The sequence below is a fragment of the Centrocercus urophasianus genome, unplaced genomic scaffold, assembly GCF_019232065.1.
Source record: "Centrocercus urophasianus isolate 14NV4802_14NV808 unplaced genomic scaffold, USGS_Curo_1.0 seq_18, whole genome shotgun sequence".
In the NCBI taxonomy this organism is placed as follows: Eukaryota; Metazoa; Chordata; class Aves; order Galliformes; family Phasianidae; genus Centrocercus; species Centrocercus urophasianus.
The window spans coordinates 27254820-27274072 of record NW_024884733.1 but is presented as its reverse complement, the minus strand read 5'-3'; the positions used below and the strand labels follow the sequence as shown (position 1 = coordinate 27274072).

The following is a 19253-nucleotide window of genomic DNA, read 5'->3' as shown; positions in this document are numbered from 1 at the left end:
CTCAGTATTAATGCACGTCCATTGCTTACTGAGAGACATCAAATTTTAAAGACAACATATTAACAAGGGTAAAGTGCGCTTCTTTTCCAGGAAAGTGTCCAAGAGAGAGAATACATTCATCAGTAATTCAGGGAGTTGGGTTCTTTGTTATTTCTAGAGCCTTTTGTTTAAGCAAAGGAAAAAGAAGTACATATGCTAACCCAACAGGCTGAGCTAACGAGCACCATACCGACGTGCCAGCAGTGCTGTGTGACGCAGAAAAGCAGCACAGCAGTGTGCACACAAAGTGTTGACAGGAGCTGGTTTTTATTGTCTATCTGTAGCGGGCAGTGTTCTTAAATACACAGATAAAATTAATATTCCTTTTATAGCGACAGACCCGACAATAAAAGAGGCGACGGGCTGGCTTCTTTCCCTTGGTGCCAGGATGAGCCTTTATGTTATAACAGTGGGACCGGTGCGGCCGGTTCTTTCATGAAGCTGTGAGAGTTTCAGTGCAATAGAAATGAGAGGAGCCAGCATGACCTGCAAGAGGGGAGAGATGGCTCAGGACTGGGGCAGAGCACCACGCGCAGCCTGCGCGCATCGCCTCCACCTCCCACGTTTTTTATGCCTTTGTCAAAAACAGCAAGCCGTGCACAAAGAGTTCTATTTGCTGGGGACAGAAAACGAGGATTCTTTCAGTATTAGGTGATGCACAGAAATGAGCTCGTCCTATCCCTAGTGAAGCAACGTTTTGCCCAGAAGGTCAGTTCAGGTTGGAAAGCGTCCTTCCACACCTGGAATCAGCCGCAGATGTAACGTAAACAGGAAAACTAATGCGTGACTGCAAAAGCAGCTGTGAGAGATTCTGAATAAGTAATGCTTGTTCCACACAGAGCTTTTTTAAAAGCTATTTACACTGGGATTGAAGACATCAAAGCCCTTCCTTCCAAAACACCCAGCGCACGGCTCTAAGCAAAGCAGTACTAAGCAAAGATCCATGCTTTTCAGTAAGGCTGCGAACCAGCGGCGCCACGCCTCAGATTTAACACCTACCTGTGGGTCTTGGTGGATCTTCTTAGCATCCTTCTCATAGCTGTCGATGTAGAGCCGCACGGTCGCTCCAGCGCTGCCGGTGCCGCTCAGCCGGAAGATGATGCGAGAGCCATCGGAGAAGATGAGCCGCAAGCCCTGGGGAGAGAGGAGCAGAGCTGCTCAGCCACGTGCCCCTCAGGTACCCAGGCACGGTCTGAGGTACCCAGCCTGGCCCTGCTCCCAGCAGCCTTCCCTCTCCTAGCATCCCCTCCCCATCCCTTCACAAAGGCCAAGATCCCGCTGGCCAACGCAGGGGAGAAAAACCTTTTCCAAGGGTCAGATGCACTCCTTGACTTCAGAGAAAGGGCCAGATGCGGTGAACAAAGATGCCCAGTATTCAGCACTCATCTCTCAGAGGCCACGGCCACCCCAAGCAGCACTGTGCCCACCTGGTTTCTGGAGACGCTTCCATCCACGGGATCGTGGTACTCAAAGTTATCAGCTTTCTCAACCGTGTAGACTTTGTCACCAGCTGATAACTGCTTCCCCACAAAGGAGCGGTCAAACATCACAGCCTCCAAATCCTTCATCATTTTACCAGCTGCGTCTGCATCCACCTCCTCATAGTCGTATCTACAACAGTAGAAACAAAGATTAGGAAGGTGTGTAATTAGCAGCAGTGTTCTGCAATGTCCTTGTTTAACAACGCTGTGATCAGCCCCATGTTTTCTACTCATACCGGAGACAAGGACCAGAAGAAAGGAGAGGGTACATGCAGCAGTGTATGAGCACAACACAAATCTGTGGGATACACAGCAACCTATCTCAGATACATCTAAAATTGAGAAAGACGCAGGGCCAGACTCCAACACTGACTGCAAAGCATTTATTCTGATAGGATCTCAACAGGCTCCTCGTGATAACAGATCTGCCTGAGCACCTCAGTGTGTCCCCACAGCAAAGCAAAGGTGTGATCCCAGCACATGATAACACCCAGTGCCAGCTTTGATCTAGCTAATGTAAGTAAGAGAAGCAGAAAGTGCAGCAGCTCCAGCGTGTGCACAGATCAGGACCCGAGACTCCACTCTGATTGCCAGTGTGATTTGCACTGCTTTTATTTGCCCAGCTAGCCAGACACAGCATGCACAGGCTTGCTAGCTGCCTCCCCCTCCACCTAGCTTTCTACGCAGACATCTCTCTGGTGCTCGCAGACTATCTTTTTATACCAGATTTTGGCACTTCTTCCACAGCTTTAAATGCCTTAGATGTATGCTGGCTTTGTGGTATGGAAAAAAAAAAAAAAAAAAAAAAAAAAAAAAGTTCTTACATTTAGCAATTGAAGACAGAAATTTCATGTAGGTCTTCCAAAGTGAAAGATTTCTACCCTAATACTCTCACTCCAGATAGCATCCCCTTTTCTGCTCATGTGCAGGTCAGTTCTCCTTTTTCATCTCCTGTGTCTACAGTAGTTTAAAGTAAAAGTATTTTGGAACTGGACAGAAATTCAACCAGGTAAATAACTGTCTAGGAGCTGGGTGCCCCTTCAGTGAGGCAAAGTCATCGCTCAAGATATTACAAAATAATTTGTAAGACGTAAACTAAAGAAGCACACTGCTCTAAAGTAGGAAAAATTCTTACCCTAACCCTAAATTCAAGAAAAGATCTCCATTAAATAAATAACTTTAAAAACCCCTACCTATCAGATAGATGTAAGAAAAGTTGCACAACCTTCGCCAAGTTTGATAATGAATAGATTGTATTCAGAGCAACAAATTCTAACCTGGACATCATGAAAGGTTAAGGTGAATACCCACAGCTTTATTGGACTCACAGAAGCTGCACAAACTAGCCAGGGAGCTTCAAACACTGCAACAACTCAGAAAAAAGCATGTGCAACGAGGCAGAAACTGCTGTGGTAGCAAGGCTGGTGCTCAGGTTGTTGAGCTCCTTCCTAAGGGCTCATCCTTGGTTGGCCACAGGGCAGAGGGAAGGACGAGGTGCCCGGAGCACTTCCTCACCTGGTGAAGAAGTTCCTGCCATACTTATGCCAGTGATCCTTCATGATGTCCTCCACGCTCTGCTTGCGGGCAGCCAGGATGGACAGCCAGGCCAGGACTGCCCAGAGCCCATCCTTCTCACGGATGTGGTCGGAGCCTGCAGAGAACCACAGCACAGACACATTATGTTGTCCTCCTGCCAGGCCAGAGCCTGTGCACAGCTCTGCTTCACCTCTGCTCTTCCACCAAGCTGGCAGTAGTACAGCCCCACAAATGGAAAGCATTTCACAAGCAGGATGCTCGTGTGTTGTTAAAGCAGTTCAAGATATCATCTGCTTTCAGCTATAGCCCAAATAAAACACTCAGTTCCCTTTAAAACATAGTCATTGCTCACAGATCCTTCATTCTGTTCCCAAGGAAGCAATGGGGAATGTGCACTAAAAAGGTCATGGAACTAATTAACTAACTAAATAAATAAATAAGCAAATGCAAAGGAGCAGCTCAAGAGCTACCATCAGCCTCTCTGAGCAGCTGTCACACACTGTGCCAAATCAGTACACCCTGATGGTGCAGGCGGTGGCTGAGCACCAAGAGAAATGCCAGCCCTCGCTGAGGAAGCCAAACCCTAATGGCTCCAAGACTGCAGGGTGCTGGGGAGCACAGCAGCCACAGGGGCAGCAGCACGAGGACTTCATTCACACAAGGAGATCGATTCATCCCAGCCTCAAATACCAGAGTTAAATGTGGGATCCAACAGCAGCCAGAGCAGACCCAACCCAGCCTCCATCTTCCTGACTGGTTAGCTCAGTGCTAGGCTCAATGCACAGCTTCTGGGTTTTATCCTTTGGGCTCTGGAAAACATGCAGGCTAGTATTACCAAAACCCCAAGGAGCCAGGGCACACCTGCCAATGGGGGGAGTTGGCCAGAGCCACCATTTCACCCCCCAGAAAATCAGCTGGGGCCACGAGGTGCGAGACACAAACCCCACATTGTGGATGCGGTGGTAAATTATCCTCACAGCCCTGCACAGCTGAGAGCTGCGCAGAGGTGATGGAGAGGAATGCTAAATAAACAGGAGTCCCATGTGATGTATCAACTTATTGCTGGAATAAAACACCCCAGAAAACAAGCAGGAATTCTGTCACGTCGCATTACTCTAATTGCTGCTGGACCCTGGTCCCGCCGGGTCGCAGTTTGTTTCAATTTTTACTGGGTCTCTTTGGCTGCTCCTTCACCTTGCTCCCATTCAGCACTCACACTGTCAGACTCCAAACAACTCCTCATTAAATTGCTATCGAACAACCTCCCTCACCCCATTTCATTCTTTAAAGGGCCTCTGCCAGACAGACAAACGCCCTCTGCATTGCAGGGAGCCCAGCACAGGCTGCCCCGGCCCTTTCCCAGTGTTCCCCCAACAACGACCCCAGCGTGCAGCCCAGGTGTGATGCAGCACAGCCAAAACATCGAGCCTCCCTCTCAGCCCCACTGCAAGTGGTTTCAGTCACTTTTATTGGCAATGTAGTCACCTACCTATCATAGGCTGGAGGGAAACCATGAGCTCACTGCACATGCGACAGAAGATGGAAGCAATTTCAGAGAGTTGCTCGTTAGAGCCCAGCTCCTATCAGCAGCTCCATGAATCATTTGCTGCTGTTGTTTGTATTTTCTAAATGCTGAGCCACTCTCATCAGCTAAAGGCCGCGACATAAACTTAACGCATGCTGAAATCATTCAGGGCTAAACTCCAAAATCCTCCTATGCTCACAATTACCCTCAAGTTATCTTTACAGAGATACCAAAGTTACCCAAAATTCCCCTTTCCTTCCAGACTGAGGCCTAGTTCTGTTTATTAGAATAGCATCTGCCTGCAAAAGTTTTGCCCCGGTGACTTCTTCAGCCTCACGGCAACCAGCTTTCAGCTAGTCTGCAGTGCCATGTCCTCAGCTACCAAAAAGCTCAGGTGGTAACACTTTGTGACAGGGATCCACAAAGCACTTCATGTCTGGTATTTGAAGCCACTCCTGCTCCATGAAACACCTTAAAGCAGGCTAAAATATGATCTCCCCAAGCCCTGCACCTCTGGCTGCCCCTGAGCACTACACACAATGGAAGAACAAGATCTTAAGGACAACCCAGGCCAGACAAAGCCCAGAACGGTGGGCAGACGCCACGAGGCAACCAGGCTGCAGCCTAGCAGCCACACAGCACCGCACGTTGCAGGCAGGGTGCAGAGCCTGCACCAATAACAGCCATGCATCACGCTGCACCCCTGGTAAATTCCTAAAGATGCTCGCTTTGTTTCTCAGTAACCCAATCACTCGCTCCGACTGTTCAAAGGCAAGTGTTAATTTAAACTTTATAAATCATACCTTGTTTTTAGAACAGGAAAATGAGGGCCCTATTAAGCTCGGAGATTTAATAGTGACCTGAAACCTCCCCTAATAAAACTGCATGCTCCAAACCATATTTCTTTCCAGAAATGAAAACATTTAGAAGGTTTTCCTGGCCACCAAGAGTTGAAAAATACATTTAACGCTGCACTTAATCCCCATAGACTCAATGACCGGGCTAGTAAAGAGGCCCTTAGACTTCCTGCATATCTCCTTATGCATTCTGGAAAGAGAATGAGCTTTTACCTGACAGAACTCTGAGCACTGTGTATGCTTTCACCAGGGATTCTTTTGCCTGACAGAACTCTGAGCACTGTGTATGCTTTCACTAGGGATGCTTGTAAGCTTTTTTGTTCAATGATTTTAGAAGTATTAACCTCACGTGAAAGATAAACCCCAAGTAGGCCAGCACAGTAAAGAACTACGAAGAGGACTAGTGCCTCCATTAGTGAGATCAGGAACACCCACTTACCAGTACCAAAACTTTCCTCTCCACACAGAGACAGTTTGTTTGCATCCATCAAGTTTCCAAAGAACTTCCAGCCAGTAGGAGTCTCATACAAAGCAATCTTTGTCGCGTGGGCCACCCTTAGAAGGCAAGAAGGCTACGTCACACACAGCTGGGCTTAGTGCACCCATGTGAAACACTGCAGCAGGAGCCCCAGCAGTTACCACACATCTCCTGAGGGGCAACACTAAAAGCAGATTGCGTCTCTGCTTTATTAAGAGTTGCTCTTTGTACAGCAATGCAGCATTTTATCCTGGTGTTACCTTTTAGGAGGTTGTTGGGAAGAACAACTAAAGATAAATATATATATGTATATACAGCTCTTCTAAATTGATTTGCAGTTGTAGATGTCAAAGCATTTCACAAATAGATTATCAGATTAAAATTAAAATTTAAAAAACACAAAGTGGGGAGGGGAGAGGGGGTGGACCATATCCATATAGACAAAAGAGAGCCAAGAGCAGAACCCAGCTCTGCCATGCCCTCAAACCGAATTTAATGCGTTACGTTTCAGTGACCCCAGAACTCTCCCCACTACGGACACGTGTCAGGCACAGAAAAAGGACAGCTGCTGCCTTGTCAGGGCACTGTGCAGAGGTAGGTGCTACCTGTCGAGAGCCCCGCTGGTGGGCATGCTGCGGGCAAAGCCACGGACCCCGGTCTGCTGGAAGTAAGGGATACTGAGAATGTTGGCAGCGATGACAGCAACGGAGTCAGAGGGGTTCACAAAGAAGCCGTGCTTGCCAAGAATCATGTTGCGGTCCTGACGAAGACAAGAGAAACATAACCTTTAGAGCCATTTAAATACAGTTTGGACTTCACTATTTACACATTAGTCAACTACTGCCAACAGTTGTGATCTGCATCGAGTGGTTCTCATCCATGTGCAGCTAAGAAGGGAGAGGAGAACAAAGCCTTCACATTCATCCTCCTCAGCCAACATCCTCCCTTCTACATCAGGGGCAAAAAGATGAACACAGAGCAGCCCATTTACCCCATCTCCATCAAAGGCAGCTCCAAAGTCGTACTCTCCTGTCTTCATGGTCTGGACCAGATCAGCAGCATAGGTCAGGTTGGGGTCGGGATGGTGGCCACCAAAGTCCTCCAGTGGGGTGCAGTTCACAGCAGAGTTTGCTGGTGCTCCCAGCTCCTCACACAGGATCTTCTTCACATAAGGGCCCACAACTGCCATAGGAAAATGTGGGAAGAAAGGAATCAAGCACAGGGTAAAGAATGACTTACGCCTCAAGTACACTGAGGCATCAGAATGACAAGACGACAAACTGCATGTCTGATTCACAGCAATCCAGCAGCACAGCAGGACTTATTGCTCTCAAACATCAGTAACAAAAAAGTGAGGAAAAGCCTTCTCTGGGAAGTAGGAGGCAGAACCCTACAGACCAGCAGAGCCAAGCCCACCCATACCTCCATGCATTGCATCAATGCGAATCTTGAGGTGGTTTTTCCCCGAAAGCAGTTCCTTTAATGCATTGAAGTCAAAGATGTTCCTCAGCATACTTGCATAAGCTTCTACAGAATCCACAATTTCCACTGGGAAAAAAACAAAAAAACAGAGAGAAACTAACTCAGACAATCTGAACTCTATGCAGAAAAGCAATTTCAGTACGTGAGCCACTGTGCTGACAGTCCTCAGTGCAAAGGGCCAGGGCTCAGCACAGAGCCTTTAAGCATCCCATAGAATCATTTCACAAAGATGATGATAATATTCCTGTATTAAGAAACATTTGGTTATGGGCTGCCACTGCTAATGGGATTACTGACCAAACAGACCAACAAAATCCTGAAGACAAACATCTTCCCCAGTTCTCTGCTAGTCACAGCCCCCAGCCACAGCCTCAGCTCCCCAAACATCCTTTGAGAAGTTTCCACTCCACTCCAGTTATGTGTAGAGTGGGATTAGAGGGAACAAAAATGCATATAAAAACAGACTTCCAATCTCCACCAACATCAGCATGAATTGTGCACCTGACAGCCTTAAAATCTGCACCTTTGCAACTAATGGGATGAGTGAACAGAAACAATACAATTAAAATATCTAGACAAGGTGAGATGAAGGCAAAAAATAAAATAAATAAATCCATGATGACCAGGACAGATATTCTTGCTTGGATTATCCAATAGATGAGAAGGGAAGGTCAGACCACATGCCCTTCAGAGCACCAAGCGTCCCTGTCCTACGGAGGCCCATGCCAGCTTCACCTGAAAGGAAACTTCTCAAGGGGAAGAGCAGTCATTTACCTGTAAAGGGTTTAAATTTGTTCTCCAAATCAAACTGCTGTTTTCCAATGGTACCCAGGTCCACCTTGAGATCCGGGCAGATTGCATACTCTTCAATTTTTTTGCTAATTTGGAAAATTTTGTCTGTGATTCCTTCTGGAGCAGGACCTACAAGATATAATGGGCAAGGGGAAGAAGTTAAAGAAACAGAGCGTGAGGAAAGAGCAATGCAGAGGTAGATCAGCAGGCCTGGGGCTCGGAATGCCTCGCTGGGAGAGAATACCAGTGAGCAAATTGATTACTGTGGATGTGGTCTCAAGCAAGCTGCTCTAGGTGTCACTGCTGGAGCAGGGGTTGGACCAGATGAACCTAGAGGTCCCTGCCACCTCTAACCACACCAATTCCATGTTCAGGGAAACCCACTGCTCAGGCCACTCACTGAACTTCTGCGATGTTAAAACAATTAAATTGGGTTCTTTGTTGCCAACACAAGGCAAGTCAAGCAGAAACAAAGCAAACAAGAATCAACTAAGCAACTTTACCTCCATTGGCCGTATTGAATTTAATCCCAAAATCTCCATGGGGCCCACCAGGATTGTGGCTTGCTGTCAGAATGATGCCACCGATGGCTTTGATTTTCCTGATGATGCAGGACACTGCTGGGGTGGAGAGAATGCCGTGCTGCCCGATGACCAAACGGCCAATCTGAAAATCAAAGGGCAGAACAAACTACTTTGAGACTCAAATTCTGAATACAGCCAAAGCACCAAACACCCCAACAGCAACAGGTGAAGCAGGGCCTCGTCAGGGGCACCTGGATGGCAGAGGTCCTGAAGCAAACATTTTGAACCTGAGAGGCTGCAAGCTCTCTGCTATATCACTAGAAGATCAGCATCTGACCCTGCTCTGCCATGCCTTTTTAGCATTCTCGTTTATGAGCACTGGAAATGGCATCCTGCACTGAAGAGCAGAGCTTTCCAGAGGCATCTAAATGAAACAAAAAAAAACCTTTGCCTGTGGTCTCGAACACTGCTTTCAAAAGACACAATGGGACTGAGAGAAGCCAAAGCAAAACAAAAGTCCATCATCATCACTGCTCCCATGGGACCACATGCAGATTCTCTTACTCTCAGCGGGTAACGCACCTCCCTCCCATAAATTTGGTAATATCACTGAGATTAAATCCAGAGCAACGTGCTAAGCAGCACAAGGTAATCAAAATTCAGTTGCTGGGGTCCACATAGTAAAACTGAAGATAAATGTTTTTCTAGGAGAACATGCCCCTCACCATAGCCCCCAAATGAGGTGATAGAGATTTAAAAATACACCAGACCACTCTCCATCAGCCAAGGAGATTAGACTGTGAATACAGCTGAGAAAAGAGGAGGAATTTCATTCAAAGGCAAGAGGAACCAGAAGACAAAAGCCAGCCTGCCCAGCCTGAATCCCCCACACGTGCTAAGCTGGCTCTGTGGGATGGCTGCCATTCCTGGCTGTGGCACTGCTGGGCACTAAGCCCCACAGCTGCCAGGAAAGTAGGAAGCTGAGACGCCCAGTCTCCAGCAAGCCATGGGCACAGACCTGAAACAGCAGCTTAGAAACCCAGTGTGAGGTGTGAGAGCCCTTCTACCAGCTGGTCAGGGTATTGCTGCCCTTACAGCACCAACTACCTAGATCACAGGATGCATTGTGCCATACGTCGAATTTGTAGCAGCCTGATCTATGTAGGTTTGGCTTTCTCTTTGCTTCATGCTTTGTTTCAGCAGCAAGGACCTCCCACGGGTCCCCTCCACACCCCAATGACACAGACTGATGCTCCTGATGTTCTTCACCCCCAAAACCATGCTTTCCACACTTGGCACAGGGAACGCGCTCGGTGCTGCTCGGAAATCCTGCTGATCCCACATCTGCAGAGGTGACAGCACCTGTCTCTGCCACATGCCGACAGACACTTCTGCACATCCAAACTACGACATGCATGCCCTCCCTTGTGGCTTTTTATAGTGGAACACAACCTCAGACTCATCCCTCCTACTCTACAGAGCAAGATTAGCACAGAACTGATTAACAAAGTCACACGCTTTAGCCAGACTACTTAAAAATAACTAACAAAAAATACCAAACTCAACAGCAAAACTTGTTTTCAACCAGGCACGGGACACAATGCTGGAAAGAAATGCAACAGAGAAGTCTCAGCTGATGCAGATCAGCTTAATCTCATCTTCACCAACAGGAAACCTGTCCTGGTGCGGAGAAGCCCAGGCAGCAGGCCTGGCTCTTGCTTTGTGCATGTCTTCCAGCTCTTTGACTCAGCCCATACACTGACTTAAGAGGAACACATTAATTTGCAATGCCAGAGGATTTTTCTTTTCCAGCTGGAAAACATTTTGATTTAGAAAAATATATCTCTCTCTCTTCTTATTCAATTGCTTATTACAAATCACCCTGTTGTGATCGGATAAGCTTTCCTGTCAAACACATTCCCATAAGCCAGATCTCTCAGTGTAAAGTTTTGCTCTGCATTAGGAAACACAGAACAGACAGCAAAGCCTTTTCTTCTTCAAAAGCAACAGGAAACACAGATACAGCCCCAGTGCCCAAGAGCACTGCGGTGCTTGAGCCATGCTCTGCTGCAAACAGCCCTGGCTCACCTGCTTCCCACACAACCAGAAATCGCTGTACAGGTTTCCACCCAGTGCTAGCTTTCTTTTAACAGTAACTAACAGTAATTTCAGTATGATTTTCCATTGAAATGTTTTCTGTTAGCAATTGAGTAAAATCTATGGGAAAATTCAATCTCCCACTGACAAATTTGGTTTGGTTTTCTGCATTTATCAGCTATACAACCACAGGAATTTAGTCATATAGCATTTACCAACCCCGTTGGCAGCAGCCATTTGGACTATCAGTTCCACTGCAGCCTTATTAAGGTACCTTCCATCACCTCCAACTACCATAGAAGATCCTTGTCGATCTCTGAGGTCTATAGAAAAAAATATACTCTGGATAAAGTTCTGCAAATAGTTCATTTTGGATTCAAAATAATAGGTCTTCTTCCGTAATCCGCTGGTTCCTGGTTTCTGATCATTGTAAGGAGCTGTTGGCACAGTCAGCAGAGGCAGAGGACCAGCTTCCATGTTCTTTCTTCAAATAAATGCATTTAAGAAGTAAACTACGATTAAATACAAAAGAAAAAGAATAATTTTTTAAAAAACGTGTCAGTCTTGACACCAGCAATGGCACACCTACTGGACAGAAGCTCAGCAGAGCTGCCGAGCACCCAAAAATAGCTCCTTGAACGTTGAGCTGAACACGGCTCCTGTAACTGAAGATGTTTCTCTGCACTTGCCGTGGAGGATCAATGTCACAAAGAACACACGACCCCACGCTGCTCTCCCAGCACTCAGCAAAAGGTGATTTCTGCCTCCTCCTCCACCTTCTGCTCCCTCCAGGCACGGCCCTTCACCATTCTGTGCTATCACCGCCGGCGCCGTCCGTCCGCCTGCCCTCCGTCCGCAGCTCAGCACCGGCTCACGCACACCGATGCGCTGCACAGCGTTTTTGCCAGCCCAGCAGATCTGCGTGGCCCTGGAGGAAAAGCCTCCCACAGGCACGGCAGCATTTTGCAGCCTCCAGCAAGCTAAAGGTCACTCTTAAAATGGAAGGCAACGGATCTGTTACCCACACTTTGCTTACACGAGTCCCACCCTGACATCCTGACAGCTCCGGCGCCAGCTACCCCCAAATAACGGGACATCGTCTGCAATGCACAACCTAAGAGAAATCCATTAGCAGCTAAAACACTGCTAAAGAGATGCTTTCAACTGAATACCAGCACGAGTCCTACCCTGGGCACTGTGCATGACAAAAGTTATTAGAAAAAAACCCAGGCTTTCAAATTAGAACACGGCTTATGACAAAGTCATTAATTTTGGAAAAGCTTGCACCCACCAGAGATCCAAATTCAAGCAGTTATTGAGGCATCACCTCCCTCAGTCTCAAATGCTGGATTGAAACCGTGGTCTCCCTTTTAATGACACTTAGAGTCCTCTGTCCAAGCTGCTGGCAGAATTCACAGATATTTCTGGATAACGAAGGACCCTACACTTCCTAGTGACTCATTTTGTTCCATACTTAAGGAGGGGAGGAGAAAAGGAGTTGTGTACACAGCTGAACTGTGACGCTTTGTGGGGGCTCCCACAGGACTGTTTCCTGACTGTTTGGCTCCAAACACTGACAGATTTTCTTACGACAATCTTTACTTTATTCCAACAGCAAGACTGCCTGTGCCATGCAGCCAGCAACCATCCATGTGTGTATTACCCGTATGTCTTCGTGCTGTTCCAGCATCCTGCAGCTGCAGCGCCTCCATTTCAATGCAAAGGAGGAGGTTTCCCTCTAGTGGTGCAGAAAACAAAGCCCAGCTCCCAGAACGAGCCCTCCTGGCAGGGAAAAGCCTGTGGGCACTTTCCCCCAGCCAAACTCTTTGTGCCACAAAATGCCAGGCACACCTCCTCCTCCCTGAGCAGATGCCCACACATTAGCTGGATGAAGAGCTAGTGAAGTTTGCACTTGTGGAGCAGAGGAACCAAACTCAGCATAGGGAGGAAGGCAATAAGTCACTTGCCGTGCTAAGATACATAAAAAGAAATACATTACTTCAAACAAACTACAGAATCCAGCTGTGAGGCAGTACATGCAAAGCACAGGGACAGAAGTGGCATATCTGTGGAGCTTGTCTTTGGAGCACTCACCCAATCCCAGGGTTTTCCTTCAACACCTACGTCACTGTTTGGGACAAACTACAACACCAGCAATGGGTCAGCCAGGACTGTTAGGCCGGTGTCTGCATGCTTACCAGGAGACCCAGAAGGGTAAAAGACTCAAGAGGCAGACCTCAGCCCTGGGGAGGGAAAGACTCATTCGATTCATCACCTGGGAGTCTTTGCTCGGACACCTGCAATCACTCACAGGATGGAAAGGAATTCAGCAGGTCCTCTGAGCCCTCCCCAAAGCTGGTGTGGGATCACACATCCCCTAGGCACCCTTCAGAAAGCCCCTGCAGCCTGTTCTTGAAATCTCTGTCTCCAGGTGTGGCGCCAGAACAGTCAGAAGCATCTTCCTGCAGTCTGTCCTACCTCTCTCTCCACGCAGCTTAAGCCCTCCTGAGCTGTCAGAGAACAAACCAATCATAATCCTCCTTCTGACACTTTCTTGCACATCATAATAATCCTTTAACACAGAAGCTCACAGTATCCTCTCTTTTCTACAGGAAATAATCCCAATTTCCCAATTTCCTTAGCTTTCCCTTGTGGTCACACTTCATAAGTCTCCAATTCCATGTTTCCCCTCCAAACAGCCAACCTGCCAGAGCAGAGCCATCTGCTCACATAGGTTCCCATTCACTTTTGGCATGCAAAAGCAGAGTCAAAGCTATGAAGTATTGACTTTGGTTAATGATAAAAAGACAAACAAGACTATTTTGAGAGAACCTGAATTTCAGCAAAACATCGGAGCATGCAACTCCTCCCTGGACTTGGTGTTGCTGACCCCTACCCCATCCCCTGTCCCCATATGAGCTGTGACACCACCTTCTCTCATCCCACTCAGTCTTGTATGTGACATCAAGAAAGAAAAAGAGGGGGAGGAGGGGACACGCACACAATGCAAAAGCCAAAAAGGATATTTTGCAGTTATTTCATGGCTTTCCTTTAGAACAGAAAAGACATTTCCCTAACTCCTTCCTGCTCCCTTCCTGCATTGCTCCATAATTACACTGCACCCCAACGAGGACCAGGAGAGCAGCCAGGTGGGTGGCAAAAAGCAGATATGTGAGAAAGAAGCTCTGCAGAGCTAGGGATGGAGCTATCACCTGCAGGGCTGCTCTGGACTCCACAGAAGGCTCCAGGTTTGCCACGCAGATAGGGGCTGATCCCCTTTGCCACAATAGGAGCACGTAGCAACAATCACGATTGAGAAACCTTCCATCCAAAGGTCAGCTCCCTGCAGCATGCCCACACCTGCCTGTGGCAACCAGCTGCCCTTCCCCTGCTGCAAACAACAGCTCGCTTCCCATCCGTGGGATGGGGCAGTACCCCACAGCAGGCACCACGTTCCTGCAAGACTTCTTTTCCTGGGTTTCACTTACAGCAACACTATCCGAAAATGTCAGAATGGTGTTTGCTTTTCTGGACAATTGCAGGACACAGCCAACAGTCTTTGTGACCTATTCTCATCCTCAGTTCTGCAGAGCTGACGCTTCATATGTCAGCAGCTCGAACTATGGCTGTAAATGTCCAGATAACATCCACATTTTGATTCCTTTTGCCCCTTTAGCTTTTCTCCTTCTTAGGACAATTCTTTTTATTTCTGTGACATATTTCAGTTCATCATTTGAAGCGTTAATCACTCCACTGATAGGTTCAGAGAGAAGCATGAGGAAAGAACACAAACCCATGGAATATATCTCTTGTTCCTGGTGGAGCACAGCCATAAGACACAGAGGTAGTGCCCCTTAAGTTCAGCTCCCTACCCCAAGCTTTACCAGGACAAAGGCATCAGGCTCTGTAGGATCCTTACCAGCACAGCCAGAGCCAAGGTGTCTGCTTATGGCCACAGTTGCAGGAGATTACTGTTAAGCCCCTGTTAGTATGGATTTCAACTCTCTGTCTGCAGGATTTGCAAAGATTAACTCAAAGCACCCTAATTCTTCCCTTCAGCTGGAATTTCTGGAGTCATTCCAAAAAGGCACTGAGCTCGGACAGCGTCGTCACTGCCTTGACAGCCTTCAACTTAAAATCCAGGTAGGAGAAACAAGTGAGAGCAAGATGGGGGCTGCAGCAACAGAAAGGGAACTGTGGCAGAAGAACACAAAGGAAATGAAGCAGAGCTACCAAATTAAGCAAATAAAGAGCTTGGTTCCCCTGACATAATTGAGCTGGGGAGAAAGCTTAACAGCAGCCAAGTCAGGAAACCAAACTTTGCAAGGTGGTGAGCAGTATTTCTAGTATAGCACTGTTTATCCTGCAGGAGTGAAACAAATCCAGGTTAGAGTTCAGCATGCAAAGCACTGCCCAGCATTCAAAACACCTTCAAGCAATTTGCAGCACTTTGAAATCTCACTTTGCAAAGGAACAAGGGCACAATAAACTTGTTAAGTAGCAGGTGATAACATTAGTGAACCACCCTGCTGCTGGGTACGTGATGTGATAGAGATTTACAACCTCAGTTCTGTAACTTGTGCACACTTCTGACTTAAAGCTACAGTACAGCCACAGTTCTACCCTGGCAGGTGATGACAAAAAGAGCTTTTAAGCTTTATTCATGTAATTAAGAAGTCAGGCTTACTAAGTGGGAATAACACAAAGGAAACCTGGCACAACAGACCAAAACAAAGCAGGAGGCTACGCTGGATGCCAACTGAGAATGGCAAAAACAACACAGCCTATGTTAGTTTGCTTTTATAAACACAACCTTATAAATAGGATAAACACTTCTTAACCACAGAAGTGCAAACTGAGTTGATGCTATTCCAACACCAGCATTTAGGTGAATGGTGACTGTTCCAGATGGAAACAAAACTAGAACTCTCTTCAGCATCCTTACTCTTTACTTCGTGAAACTAACAACCATGAACTGTGGTTCTCAGGTTTCTCCTGTGGCACCTGAAGGACCACTCCACCACACTGCATCTTAAAGCCACTTTAAGCACTGATGCCATCACCTCTTTCTCCCCTAGGACCAGAAATACTGCCGTCCAGCACTTGCTTTGGCACAAGTTGTGGGTTGGCTGCTGAGAGAAGCAGAAGCATCCCCATACAACACACCTTGGTGATCAGAAACAGGCAGAGAAGCTGTCAGAAAGGGCAGTAAGCCCAGATTTATCTTCATATTTCTTTGCTTTCTGCAGACAAAGCGGTGCAGCACAGCGACCTGTGGCGTTTTCTCTACATGCCTCACTATTTCTCACCACGAGGAGCCTGAGCCTTGCACTGAGACCTGGCTGCTGGCACCAGGAGACCCCTCCAAGCCCAGAAAGAAGGATGAGCTACTGCTGTGCAAGAAAGCACACTGCACACAGGTGGCAGCAGGTTCCTGAGAACTTTGGGTTTCTTACACAGAATAGCTCACCTTTCTCTTGGAAGGGTGGCTGACTGCCAGATACCTCGCATTTATTCTGTTGAAACAGGATATTCGTAGGCTTGTACTCAACTGCACTGCATTAGCTATCAGGGAACCAGCATTCCTAATTAGAGAGAAACCAGGAACCAAGCAAGCATCCCCCAGTTATTCCAAAACAGGACAGCAAATATATAGAAACTTACTAAAAATGGGCATTTTGCATTTAATAAAGAAACTCTCCATCCACCTCATCTCTGGCAGTTCTGGCATTCTTAAGTTTGGCAATGCCACACTTGTGTTTTACTAAGGCCCGTGCAATTCAACTCAGCCAGCAACTGTATCAAGCTTCTTTAGGCTCTGCATTTTGGAGAGCACATCATGGTACCTCCTGGATGCTAATTTACATTTACATCTACTGTTAACTTATTAAACAGTCCTTACCACTCTTTCTGTTTTGCCACAAGGGCAGAAAGAACCTGCATCAGAAGTTGGCTAACAGAGAACCAGAGAATCAATACAGTTGGAAAAGCTCTGTAAAGTAGGAAAAACTGTAAAGTCACCAACCTGATCCCACTCCACCCCCACTGCCCACGTCCCACAGTGCCACATCCCCATGGCTCTGAACACCCTCAGAGATGGTGACCCCCAGCCCTGGGCAGCTGTGCAGTGCTGAGCGCTCTTGGATAAAAGTTTTCTCCTAACACCCAATCTGACTCTCTTGTGGCACAATGTGAGGCCATCGCTTTTCATCCTATCAATTTTTGCTTGAAAAAGCCTAACATCCTTCCCACGGCCACAGCTACTTGCTTGCTTTATAAATTAATGATTCAGAATGAAAAGCTTGTCAAGTAAAATTTCTCACTCCGTACACCAGCATCTTGGCTCTTAACCCAAATATTCATCCACTCTTTTCTCTCTCTGCTTCCTGTTTCCTTTCTTGCCTTTCCAGAAGGTTTTTCTCACTTTAGAGACAATTCTCTCCTAGCACCCTGAACCAGTTCGGTAGAAACACTACAAAGCAAATGCCCACCAGCCAGCAGACCCAGGACCTGCTCTGCAGAGCTCAGTGCTGTGATGCTGCACATACGTGAGCACCAGCACGATGCGAGAGGAGGCCTATGAGCAATTAGCACTCAGTTCCAGCCCAGTGCACCTTCAGCCCCTTGCTTGCTGCTGGAACTGAGGTACAGAGTGCAGAACTGCCTGGAAGGCTGCCACAGCCCGCCAGGGTGAGAGCCTAAACAAACCAAGGCTTTGTCCCAGTGAACAGACCTCCCAGTCAGCTTATTCACGGGCATCCAAGGTGCTGTCAGGCTGCATGTTTCAGCTCCAACTCTCCTTAGAATAAATAAATAGAACTGTGGCTGTGCCTTTCCCAACAGGAAAGCCTGTAGCATCCATCACTCACAGGTGCACCCGGCAAAGCTGGTGCTCAGGGACATGGGACAGACACCTAATGCTGACCAGTCACCATGCATCACTGAAAGCAAACTTCTATGTGGTCCAAGAAGGCAGTTATGTGCTTCTTTGTGCCATAAGGAAGTAGTGATCTCACACTTTGTCGTGTTCCCCTTCAGCCTAATAACTACAGATCTGATTATTGCTGGGAAATTGAAGCAGGTAATTGTTAGGTTCCATCCTAATGCCTGACTCTAACCACTCAGCATCTTCTGCTAGCCCTGCAAGGAGGGAATCCTGCTGCTGACAAGCAGGAGCCAGGTGGCCCAGGAGAGGATGGCATTCTCCACTTGCAGAAGGCCAAGGGGAAGGAAAGGCCTCACTCTCCAACCCAGCTCCAGCCCAGCTGTCCCTGCTGGGCTAGCCCCAGGCTGACCAAGTGCTGTGACACAGGTAAACCCATGCAGCTGTGCTCTCAGCAGCACGGGGAGGCACCCCACTGCCCACCCAGCACAACTCACCAGCAGTGTATGCTGCTGGGTACGAAACACAGCTCTGGCCCACAGTAAGAAAGAGCACTGAGTCAAAGCCTCTCCAAGCTCTGTTCTCCTAGATTACAGAATGGTTGGATTGGAGGGGAACTTAAAGCCCCCACCAGCTCTGGCTGCCCAGGGCCCACCCACGGCCTCAGGCACCTCCAGGTAGGGGGCACCCACAGCTCTGGAAGCAGAGCTGCCCTCTGAGCGGAGAACTTCCTCCCCACACCTGACCTCCTTCAGTCGGAAGCCATTCCCCCCGGCCCGAGACCGTCCGCCCGCGCGTTCCGAAGGCTCACGAAGCCGCAGGTAACGCTGTCACCGCATTTCCTGCCCCGCGGGCCCGAGGCCACGCCGAGAGCCGCCCCGGCCCCGCGTACCCCGTTGGCGGCGGCGATGCGGACGATGATCTGAATGGCGTCCTTCATGTAGAAGCGGCCGTCGCCCCCCACCACCAGCGTGGCCTCTTGCCGTTCTCCCGGCGGCACGGTGGCCAGGATGCTCTGGATGAAGTTCTCGGCGTAGTGGGCATTGTTTTGAAAAACGGTGACGCGTTTGCGCAGCCCGCTGGTGCCGGGTTTCTGGTCGGCGTACGCCTTGGTTTTCACCGTCTCGATGTGCACCATGGCCGGCCCGGGATGCGAGTTCCGGGCGCGGCGGCGGCGGGCGCGGGGGGAGCCGGGGGAGCCGGCCCCGTTCGCTCCCCGCCCCGCGCGGCTCCGCGCCGCCCGCCCCTTAAAGGCGCAGCGGGGCTCGGGCTGCGGCTGTCAGGGCGCCGAGGGCAGCGGGACTTTGGTTCTAGGCGCCGAGAGAACGGTAGAAGGCAGTGCTGCTGCTGCTGCAGGCGCTGCCTTTTCCTCCTGGCTGCCGGTTGAAAGAAGCAGCGAGAGCCGACACCTGTGTTCTGCCTTAAAAGTAGAAGCTAGAATGTTTTCCTACCTTGGCAGCACCTGAAGTTGAAGGAAACTGGAAGTACTCTGCAGGTACAGCCGGGATCCCCACTGTCCTGGCCAGAAAAGATGGAAATTCCCACGGAAAACAACTAGC

At 48.4% G+C, this 19253-nt stretch overlaps 1 protein-coding gene across 3 annotated transcripts in view; it reads right to left on the bottom strand.

Moving 5' to 3' along the window:
• The window catches only part of PGM1 (phosphoglucomutase 1), a 29180-nt gene extending 10310 nt beyond the window's left edge, over positions 1–18870 (bottom strand). For 2 of the 3 annotated variants that reach the window (XR_006168839.1, XM_042818971.1), the window contains exons 1-10: positions 18587–18870; positions 8694–8856; positions 8173–8319; positions 7339–7464; positions 6908–7098; positions 6522–6676; positions 5878–5993; positions 3036–3171; positions 1467–1650; positions 1039–1173 (exon numbers count right to left, since the gene is read on the bottom strand). Coding sequence is in view for 2 of the 3 variants with exons in the window: in XM_042818971.1 (XP_042674905.1) it covers positions 1039–1173; positions 1467–1650; positions 3036–3171; positions 5878–5993; positions 6522–6676; positions 6908–7098; positions 7339–7464; positions 8173–8319; positions 8694–8856; positions 18587–18832 (1599 nt within the window). In the remaining variant the exon portion in view is untranslated. Of the gene's footprint in view, positions 1–287; positions 526–1038; positions 1174–1466; positions 1651–3035; positions 3172–5877; positions 5994–6521; positions 6677–6907; positions 7099–7338; positions 7465–8172; positions 8320–8693; positions 8857–18586 lie in introns of those variants that run through there. The other variant, XM_042818970.1, reaches the window with a different exon arrangement.
• Between the last annotated feature and the right edge of the window lie 383 nt (positions 18871–19253).